This window comes from Bison bison, unplaced genomic scaffold (genome assembly GCF_000754665.1).
Source record: "Bison bison bison isolate TAMUID 2011002044 unplaced genomic scaffold, Bison_UMD1.0 scf7180017864243, whole genome shotgun sequence".
NCBI classification, from domain to species: Eukaryota; Metazoa; Chordata; class Mammalia; order Artiodactyla; family Bovidae; genus Bison; species Bison bison.
Genome location: NW_011494815.1, coordinates 3,795,233 through 3,806,603, shown reverse-complemented (window position 1 = coordinate 3,806,603; position 11,371 = coordinate 3,795,233). Strand labels below are relative to the sequence as shown.

At 40.8% G+C, this 11,371-nt stretch overlaps 1 protein-coding gene across 1 annotated transcript in view; it reads left to right on the top strand.

Moving 5' to 3' along the window:
- Positions 1 to 11,371, top strand: part of FRMPD1 (FERM and PDZ domain containing 1) — a 108,141-nt gene that overhangs the window by 71,746 nt on the left and 25,024 nt on the right. Inside the window, exons 3-6 of the mRNA XM_010847084.1 lie at positions 1,492 to 1,649; positions 2,506 to 2,608; positions 5,896 to 5,941; positions 9,390 to 9,497. Of these exons, the coding sequence (XP_010845386.1) occupies positions 1,492 to 1,649; positions 2,506 to 2,608; positions 5,896 to 5,941; positions 9,390 to 9,497 (415 nt within the window). The remainder of the gene's footprint in view (positions 1 to 1,491; positions 1,650 to 2,505; positions 2,609 to 5,895; positions 5,942 to 9,389; positions 9,498 to 11,371) is intronic.

Here is an 11,371-nt window from a genome sequence, read left to right as displayed (position 1 = left end):
GTTTGAGAAAAAAAAAAAGGTATGCTTATTACTCCTCTTATCATTTTTCCTTCTCCAATAACTATTCCAGGCATTTCTCCTGCCACTTAAATAGGAGTAGTGTCTAGGGTGTCCTTCCTGTTGCTTTTTCAAAGGAACACAAATGTTGATTTTTGTTTTTCAGTGTACTATATTATTTATTTTATTTAGAGAGGCCCTTTCAAAGCTTTAAAGTTTTTTTTTTTTTTTTTAATCAGGAATACCTATGGTTTTATTCAGTATAAATTATCAGAGTTTTCTGTCTCTTCTCTCTTGTTAGGTCTGGCTTCTAATACTTCTCAGTACTACCCATGTGCTTGCCTGGGAGAAATCCTTTCTTTGTTCCTAAGGGAACTCCTTTATGGGTAATCTGCATAATATGGCTTTGTGCTTGGACTTGTCACATGCATGTTGGTTCTTTGAGGCAGTTTTAAAAAATATATTTCCTGGTCCTTGTTGAAACTTAAGATTATTATAAATGACAGAGAGGTGATTTTCAGATAAGTGAGGTCCTATTGCATTAGGAAGAGTTCCTGACAGTATTTGGTAAATGGATGAGAATAAATGAAAAACCTTAACTGCAGAGCCCCAAGGAAGCTGTTACTCCTCCACATTTCTGTTGTGTATAATGACAATAAACACCTTATCTCTCACTATATGACCTTCCTCAGAAAGAACCACTGACCCTTAGAAAGACAAAAGCCATTTGTCACAAATAAAAAGTAGCTCGTAAATTCCCTTTGTGATATTGAGAGATAGAAGATACAACTTTCAACTTATCTGCTTTTAGATATACTGAAAACACACGTATTTTTAACAATTAATATAGAGGGAGTCTGTGCTCTCTGGGATTTTATATTGGAATCCTCATAGATACAAAGTTGAAGGGGAAGCAGCATTCATCATAAAGCAAAAAAAGAAAAAATCACCAAAGAAACAATTCACCTATAAAAAATTAGTCATCATCAGACATCCAAACTGAGCAACTGCTTGCTCCTACTCACAGTCCATGTTTTTCCTCTTTTGTACCTCTACTGAAGCAGTGCCCCCTGCCTGGGTTGCCTGTCTGTCCATCCATCCATCCATCCATGCATCCATCCACTCAGCAGCAGTTACTGAATATCTTCCTCGTGCCAGGATTTGGTTTGGGTAGATATACCCTTGAAATCTCTCAGATGCCATTTCTTCCAGGTAGCAAATACTTGCCTGATTCCTTCTCCCCTAGCTCCACAAAGTTAAAACTGCTCCGCCTCTTCTTTGCACACTCACAGCACTTTGTGACTTGTCTTTCAGAGCATGGTGCTGTGTCCTGCTGTTTTATTTGCTGGTGTTTGTGTCTTCTCTCTTTTGAGAGGAGAGTTAGTGTCCACTCAGCTCTCCATCTTCCTTCTCCAGGATGTTTGGGGCTGACCTGGTTTGTGCCACCCACTAGACTCCCCTTGCTGTCTCTTTTACATACTGCTTCTCTTCCAGGGCTAAAGTTGCCACAGCTGATGGGCCCCCCGGGGTCCCAACCCAGACCATCATCCCTGTGAAATACACAGTAAAAATAGACAAAGACACCCTCCTCCAGGACTATGGATTTCACATCTCCGAGAGCCTTCCCCTCACAGTGGTGTCCGTCACAGCAGGTAGGGGCTGACTGGGAAACAAGAAAGGACTTGGGCTTCTTGTGGGGGATTATCCCCGGCTCTCTTCCCATATCTCTGTGCTGTAACATAATGCAGAAAATGCATTTGTGCCCAGGAAGTTAGAAAGGGCACATCTAATTTTGACCTAATTCTGCCTGGGGCTTTGCACTTTTCTATGATACAGGGAAGAGGAGCCCCAGTGCAGTTGCTGATCTGCATTGCAGGTCCACTGGCCTCAGCTGAGGCTTTGCCCATCCATGGCCCCCTGGCCAGTCTCAGGAAGAGTGACAGTTTTGGGATCAGCAGGCCCTCTTCTCTGAACCCTGCATGCTCTGAGCTGGGGAGAATTTCTGGTCAGACAGTAATAGAAATTATTGATTTGTTTTCACTTGAGTCTCTGTAAAATATAGGCTGTATCGGGGAAGAGGAGCAGGCTGGGAATGTCTAGTGTTTGTTTTCATTCTTCAGTTATATATTGATGTGAGATCTGGGACCAGTTAAAATCTATTAATCTGAATTTACACACACACACCCCGCACCCCCACATTTCTTTAGAGATGAATGTAGTAGATTTGTTGGCTGGCTCTGTTGATTCAGGGGATTTCTTCTGCTAGTCCTCTTTCCTTGGACAGTCTCCTAACATCCCTTGAAGGTGATGGATGGTAGGTATCCAATTTTGTTATCCAAGATTTGTAAACAGGGAAACTGAGATCCAGGTGAGCCCAAGTCTGGGTAGGGGTGGGGATAGCTGGTGCCCCGGAGACTGGATCAGGCTGCCATTCAGCTGAGTGGCTATGACACACTGGGTCTGGGCCCTCCTGGCATGAGCACCAGGTATTTCTTTTCTCTCCAACAGGGGGCTCTGCTCATGGTAAACTTTTCCCTGGTGATCAGATCCTCCAGATGAATGATGAGCCTGCCGAAGACCTTTCCTGTGAACGAGCAGTCAATATTCTGAGGTACTAAATTGGCTTCCATCATCCATAGAGTTGCACAGATTATTACAGAGCAAGAATGAGTGACAGAAAGGGCATAGCTGATCCTCTGTGCTTTAAGTAAGGTCCAGGCTCCTTTAAAGCAGCAACAGTAGCTTTGTTTTCGAATTTCATCTCAGTTCCTCTCTGCTCCCTTTCACCTGCCTATAAATAGGATTAGGAGGAATGGGTCCTATATTCATCAGCCCCCTGCAATGCCCAAAACACTGTGCTAGGTGCTGTGGGGAATGTAATTATGAGTGATACATAGGCCCTGCCCCTTAAGGATGTACAATATAGTGTTGTTAAAGATTCCCTGAAGAAGGAAATGACTCCCCACTCCAATATTCTTGCCTGGAGAATTCCATGGACAGAGGAGCCTTGTGGGCTACAGTCTGTGGGGGTCACAAAAAGTTGGACATGACTAAGCAACTAACACTTTTATCCCTATGGATGTGTAGGGCTATTGTAGCATATGGCAAAGATTGGACTAAATCGATACCAAATCTACTTGTTGTTCTTTAACACTTTTAATATCTCTTCCTAAATCTTCTTGGTATAGCCTGCTTGATATATATGTAGTTCCATTGATACAGCACTCACCACCTTCTACCTGGCGTCATGGTGATCTTTGTGAATGCCTCACTTTCTGCCTTGACTGTGATCACCTTGAGACCAGACATATAGCAGGTGCTCAATGAAACAAGTGAATGTGGTTGGCACTGACAGCTGGTAACCCTCATCTTAAGACAGAGGAAATCAGTGACAGGAGTGAGGAGGCCTGATGGACGTTCTATAGGTCGATGCGGGCTTTGTCTTTTAAAACTTCCACCCAACTCGTTTGAATGACTTTAATATAAATAAAGGGAAATGAGAAATAGAGCAAAGCCACCTTGAAGATACTTCAAGTTTGTACTTGAGTTTGCGCCTTTTGGTGAGTGGTGGTTTTCCTTTCTGAGGGCCTGTCGTGTGCAGCACACACTGAGTAACAGGCAATAATAGCAAAGTCAGAGAAAGAAAATGGAAATGCAGATGCAGTCTCTACCCTCAGGAAGCCCACAGTCTCACTGTAGAGAAACACACACACACAGGGTAAGATTTACAGAGATTCCATCAAAGTATAGAAAATAGGACTGCCAGGCTAAGGTGAGTGGGTGGGGCAGCCAGGAAAAGGATTTGATGATTTCAGTTTTAAAAATGAAATATGGTTATGGAAATCGTGAAGTTTGCTTTCCCAATTATTGGGTGATTTTCTCAAAGAATTTCTCAAGTCCAGCAAGTGGGTTTTACATTTTCAGTGCCACTAATATCTCTGCCAAGTTAGATCAAAGTCTGACTAATAAATGAAAAAGTATTCACAATTTAAAACAGTAGACTAGAATTTGGATGTTTAGGTAACATTGAACTCAGATCGATTCACTGGGCAAGGAACCCTCTAGGGGAAGGGACTCCACTCCCCGATACTTAGGCTCATAGTGCAGATATAAGTCATATAAACCCCACTGAGATGGAGGGCAGACAGTGCATCCGGAGAAGTAGGGGAGGACTTCCCCGGTGGTCCATTGGTTGAAAGTCCGCCTTACAATGTAGGGGACATGAATTTGATCCTGATCAGGGAAGATCCCATGTGTCACAGAGTGGCTAAGCCCACTCTGAGCCTGTGCACTAGATCCTTTGTGCCACAGCTACTGTGTGCCTAGAGCCTGAAGCCTGTGTGCCTAGAGCCCGTGCTCAGCAACAAGAGAAGCCATCGCAATGAGAAGCCTACGCACTGCAACTGGAGAGCATTCCTCTCACACCGCAACTAGAGAAAGCCCATGGGCAGCAATGAAGATCCAGCATAGCCAGAAATAATAAATAAGTTAATTAATTAATTAAAAAAAGAGAGCAAAACAGGGGAAAGGGGTCGTAAACGCTGGAGAGTCCTCCACCTTGTGAGGAAGTTGTGGTTTGACAAAACATATAAGAGTCCAGAAGTATTTCAGCTGACCAAATTCTACCTTAAATGCTGGGCAGAATTTGTGCCTCAAAGATGGAGGTGAAGGGCAGACCAAGTAAAGTGATCAGGAGGAGCCATTGGCTGGGGAGTTGGGGGTGCTGAATGGTTCAGTTTGTCTAAGGCACCGGATGCCTAGACAAAGTTCTGACAAGTGAGTCCAGAGGATGATGGAGGGTCTTGGTGCTGACACAGAAGCTCTCCTTCTGGCAGGAGGAGCCACCGAAGACTGCTGAGCAGGGATGTGACCTAATGTTTGCTTGCCCCTGCACTCTCGGCTACATGCCTTGTGTGGGAATGCCGGGACTGCTTACTTTTGTAGCAGAGTTCCCAGTGTCAGTGCCATTTACAAAAGGAAAACAACCAAGCAAACAAAAAACCAGCAAAATCTCTAATTCCTCCAATTATCTATGAGGCCAAACTCTCCTTTTGAGAGCTTCTGGGCATTGGTTTGCTGTGAATTCTCTTGGAAAAGACCTATTCCTACATAAAATGGGTAAGAGGCAGTCTCCAGACCCTTAGAAACCTTGGGTTGAGTTTATCTGTTTGAGGCGGTAACACATGGGCAGAAATAGGCCTCAATTTCATATTGCAAGAAATCAAATGTATTTGTTTTTCTATGTAGCAATGAAAAAGGAAAAGGAAAACATGAATCAGTTGTTCAGTTCTATCCTCAAAAAAGTTGAAGTTTGGTGCTTATCTAGTTGATTTGATCACCTTTGGAACCTAAGAGATTATAACAAAACAAAAATGCCTACTATTTGATTACATGATTGTGCTCATTACACTGACTTTATTTGCTCAAACACCATAAACTGATTGGCTTTAATCTGATAAGTGTTATCCACATTCTTTTATTCTGTTTCATGGATATTTAGCCAAGTTTTCTGAAATAGCAACCTAAGTTATCTGTGTTATTGCTGTTTTCTCTTCAAAAATATTTTGGACATAAACCTAGCTAGTGGTCATAGCAACTAGATGAGTCTTCCATCATACAGACTAAATAAAGGCTAAGTAACTTCATTTAGTGGCTGTAGGTATAGAAAAGATGGTAGAGACAAGTATCTGAAGACTTTCTTAAGGTCACAGTGGCATTTGGGACAACTTAAGTTCTTTCACAGATCACTGCTTTCTCAATGTCCTTCTCAATTTTGCTGAGGCAAGAGAAGCTGCTTTGTAATTCTACCAGTCTCTTTGACGCCCCCAACCCCACACATGCACCCTCATGTATCACCCAGGACGATGACACCTTTTTTGTTTATTCTTTTTTTTTCAGGGAAGCTGAAGATTCTCTCTCAATCACGGTTGTTCGCTGCACATCGGTAAAGCTCTTTCTATGTCTTGTGTGTTAGTTGCGCCCTTCTTGGCCCCAAGACCCTGTACCACCAGTAGAATATTCCTCAGAGAATAAACGGGGAAGGCAAAGGGCATCAGAGAAGCTGTCAGGCAGTCAGTGTTGCTTGACGACCACATATGTGCTCGTATTATGGAGAACTCGTATGTGGGTCCAGGCTTCGAGAACTCATGGTCTTGCGAAGGAGACAGGCCTGTGATTATGCAGGTGACAAGGGCACCAAGCTCAGAGTTTCAAGACAAATCTGAGTGGCATCACTGTGCAGAGGTCCCTTAGTTTCAGTTTTGAATTCTGTAAAACAGAGATGAGGACAATAACTGCCCTATCTATCTAGTGGGTGTTATGAGGACCCAGTGAGGTGTTGGATGTGAACGTGTTCTGTCAGCCACAAGGCAAGGCACAGGACAAGAAACAGATGATGCCCAGGGCAGCAACAGCCATCCTAAACCACCGCACATCCAAGAGCCTTTCGTATGTGGTAGAGGGAAAAGTGTATAATCAAACTGTAAGAGAAAATTACCAAGGAGGAAAAGTTGACAGAAAATTCTCATTCTGAGAGACCTTAGTACATACTTCTTAGCCCTTGGTCACTAATAGAGAAAAAAATATAAATAGGGGCATAGAGAATTTTAATAATGCATTTAATAATCTAATCTAATTGATCCCATATCAGGCTACCCAAAAGCTAAATTTCTCAAAGCAACTGTGTAAGTGTCTTCTCTAAAATACAATAAAGCACAAATTGATAACTATCAAAAGCTTAACACCACCCAGTCATTTGGAATAAAAATGCAATTTCCTAAGTAAAGATGGAATCAAATGGAAAATTAAAAATTATCATTATATACTAGCTAGAAAATAATTAAAATTTAGAGCTCTACTTCTTAGAACTTATTATATACAGTTGAGCTATACTCAGAGTAAAATTTGTAACCTTAAAAGTGATTTCATTATTTAACAAGAAAAAAGAAAACAGGTCAGGAGAATACTCAGTGCCAGAAGCATAAAGAAAGACTAATAAAATAAGCATAAAGCACATTAAAGAAAATGATAAAAATTTAAATCTAAATGATGCTTTGGGAAAACAGAAAAATTAGAAAGTTGGTAAATCCAAGGGCTAGTTCTTTACAGGAAAAAGTAAAAAAATTGAAGAACTTGAAGGAAAAGAACTATGTGGGCCTTATGTGAAGGAAACTAGAGTAATACTGGAGGAAATAAAATATTTTCTTTAATAAAGAGGAGATACATATTATATTCTTTGATAGGAAGACTATTAATACATCAGATTTTCTCATATTAATGTATATGCTTAAAGCAAGTTCAAACTCCCTGTAGGAATTTTATCTGGATTTTGACAATGTCAAGGTGAGACTTACCAAGAAAATCTTTTTTTTGAAAAGGATAATGAGGATGGCCTTGAGATACAAGATTTTAAAACTAATAAAGCTGCAATAATTAAAACAATATGATATTGATGAAATGTTGGATATATCAATCTAATCAAATAGGAAGTCCAAGAATAGATACTAGTATAAGAATTTGGTATATGATAAATATGGCATCCCAAATCAATGGGAGAAAAGATGATCATTCAAGAAATTGTACTGGGACATTTCTTTAGGTATTTGGAAAAAATAAGTCTAATCCCACACTATTTGGTGTTAAAAATTTAAATATAAAAAACAAATCATAGAAATGTCAACAATATGGAAGGGCATCTATTTGGTCATAAGTTGCAGAAGGAATTCCTAAGCACATAGGGAGTGGGAGGAAGTACAGTAGAACAGACAGCTCTTTGATTATGTGCAAAGAAATTGTCTCTTCTCCTTATTTAACCAGTGTTATCTTTTTTGTTTGTTTCCTGGGAATAGAACAGGAAATAAACTCACCTAAATAGAACTAGGAAGTTTGCCATAAATATGACAGACCGAGTGTTTTACACACACATAAATGGAGATTCTTCTATTTTAAATAGAATAATTTATCTATGGAATAATGTGAAACCAATACATAAAAAGCAGTATTGCTGCTGCTGCTGCTGCCGCTAAGTCGCTTCAGTCGTGTCCGACTCTGTGCGACCCCCATAGACGGCAGCCCACCAGGCTCCCCCATCCCTGAGATTCTCCAGGCTGAAAGCTAATTGCTATAAATAGTCATGCAGGTGTTGAGAGATTCTTTTCATCTAGCTGATTATCATCTCAATGGAGAACATCTGAATTTTAATTAGGTAGTTCTTTTCCTACTCTATTTCCAAGAAATGAAAGCAGAAGGTAGCACTTGTTAAGTAAGGAGAGAGGGAAACAGCATATAGCTGCCTCCTTTTAAAAAGTAAAAAGTATAGAGAGGAAAATTAGCATGATCCAGTACCATTCCTGAGATTTATGAGGTTCCCCAGAAAAGAGGAGTGTGAATACTGTACTTTGGAGGTCCTGCAAAAAAAGTTGATACCAGCCCAGCTGATAGTCCCAGAGGCCCTGAGAAACGCCCTGAAGATTGTCTAGCCCACTCAGGCCTCTCACCAGAAGTGATAGGATCACAAGACACATGTCATATATATTTTACTTCAACAAGAATACTCATTTTTGTCTGAGTGGATTCTTAGAATCCCCAAATGATTTGAAATTGATTAGGAATTATAATATCCAAAGTTGGAATATTAATGACTGCTTCTCTAGAACATAGAATTTTATGATCAAAACATATTTTGGTTTAATTGTCTATATCTGTATTTCTATTAATTATTAATATCATAAGCATTACATTAATTATTTATTAGAATATGAATGCTAATATTTGTCTTATTTAATTTTTGCCAAAAGAAAATCCTATAAGGTAGATATATTGGTAATATCCCTTTTACAGATGAGGACACTATGACCTCACACACCCATGGTCTCACATTCAGAAATTGGTAGAGCTGGGCTTTTTCCAGGTAGTTAGACTCTGGAACCTATGCTCATTAGCATTATGCTATTTTTACCTCCTGGTCCAACTCCCCTATTGCGCAGAAAAGAAGACTGGAGGCCAAAGAGGGAAATGTACACACACACACACACACTCACAACTGGTTTTCTTCCATAATAATTTGTGTTTAAGGTGGTTCTCAGAACTGTTGAGTAGCTGAAGTTGGGTTAGAATTCAGGTCTCTCTGTTCACAGGCCAGTTCTCTTTGTCTTCATCATACCACAGCCTTGGGCCAATGTGTTAAAGCTTTAGCTTTTCTCAGACACACAAGACATATTTGGTTGAGATCTCTAAATTTTATGAAAAGAGATCTTTAATTGGATATCATTCTTCTTTGTGGTTTTAATTGAGCTCTCAGTAGCTGTCAGAGCTTTTGCTTTTAAGAAATGAGAAGATGCACATGGCTTTTTTGAAAGTCCTGTTCTAAAGAGCGTCATGTTAATGTTTTGCAGGGAGTCCCCAAGTCCTCCTTCCTGACAGAAGAGAAGCGAGCCAGGCTGAAGACCAACCCCGTGAAGGTGCACTTTGCGGAGGAAGTGCTCGTCAGTGGACACAGCCAGGTGCAGCACTGGTCAGGGGGTGGAAATGGCTGTTCATGAAGCAGGCATGCTGCCTCCTGGCACTGTCTCCTGGAGACGCTGGAATCTACAGCACGGAGGGGACAAAGTGGGAGTGTAGTGGGCTCGCTGGAGGCTCTATGCTCGCTCAGTAAGGTGCCTACAAACCAGGGACAGGGAGAGACACACTGGGTATGACTGTGTCTTTCTGAGACTCCATTTTTCTAGCTTGAAATTTCAACATGTTCCAGTTATTCACTTCTCATTCTGAATCTTCTAACTTAGTACTCCCTCTGAAAGTGATACATTGATAGTAGAGATGGTGGCAGGGGTTGCTTTTTTAAAAGACCCTATCATCTACTGAATCTCTAATACGTGAATCAAAACATCTTGGGTACATAGTCCTTCATCATCACCATACCCTGTAAGGGAAGATATTTTAACAAAGAAGAAACAGAAGCTTAAAGAGGTTAAGAGAATTAACTTCTGAGATCATACAGCTAGGAAATACAGGAGAACAGGTCTGTGTGACTTTAGTTTTTCTGTTTTCCACTATAATATGCTGTCTAGTCCTTTTTGATATGGAATACCCAGGATTGATGTGATTGAATATGGGGGTTCAGGAGACAAGACTGACCCTAGAAGAATCTGAAATAAAAACCTATGTTTGGATTTTTTTTTTTTAAATCATTGAGGTATAGTTGATATACAAGTTTCAGGTTTCAGCATTGTGACTAACAATTGTTAAAGGTTATATACTGCATTTATAGTTATTAAAAAATATCAGCTATATTCCGTGTCCTATACAATATATCTGTAGCTTATTTATTTAATATACAATAGTTTGTACCTCTTAATGCCCTACCCCTACCTTGCCGCTCCCCTCTTCCTTCACCCTATTGGTAACCAGTAGTTTATTCTCTATATCTGTGAGTCTGTCTCTTTTTGTTGTATTCACTAGTTTGTTTTACTTTTTAGATTCTACACATAAGTGATCAGATCAGATCAGATCAGTCGCTCAGTCATGTCCGACTCTTTGCGACCCCATGAATCGCAGCACGCCAGGCCTCCCTGTCCATTACCAACTCCCGGAGTTCACTCAGACTCACGTCCATCAAGTCAGTGATACCATCCAGCCATCTCATCCTCTGTCGTCCCCTTCTCCTCCTGCCCCCAATCCCTCCCAGCATCAGTCTTTTCGAATGAGTCAACTCTTCTCATGAGGTGGCCAAAGTACTGGAGTTTCAGCTTTAGCATCATTCCTTCCAAAGAACACCCAGGGCTGTTCTCCTTCAGAATGGACTGGTTGGATCTCCTTGCAGTCCAAGGGACTCTCAAGAGTCTTCTCCAACACCACAGTTCAAAAGCATCAATTCTTCGGCGCTCAGCCTTCTTCACAGTCCAACTCTCACATCCATACATGACCACAGGAAAAACCATAGCCTTGACTAGACGAACCTTTGTTGGCAAAGTAATGTCTCTGCTTTTCAATATGCTATCTAGGTTGGTCATAACTTTCCTTCCAAGGAGTAAGCGTCTTTTAATTTCATGGCTGCAGTCACCATCTGTAGTGATTTTAGAGCCCAGAAAAATAAAGTCTGACACTGTTTCCACTGTTTCCCCATCTATTTGCCATGAAGTGATGGGACCGGATGCCATGATCTTCGTTTTCTGAATGTTAAGCTTTAAGCCAACTTTTTCGCTCTCCACTTTCACTTTCATCAAGAGGCTTTTGAGTTCCTCTTCACTTTCTGCCATAAGGCTGGTGTCATCTGCATATCTGAGGCTATTGATATTTCTCCCAGCAATCTTGATTCCAGTTTGTGTTTCTTCCAGTCCAGCGTTTCTCATGATGTACTCTGCATATAAGTTAAATA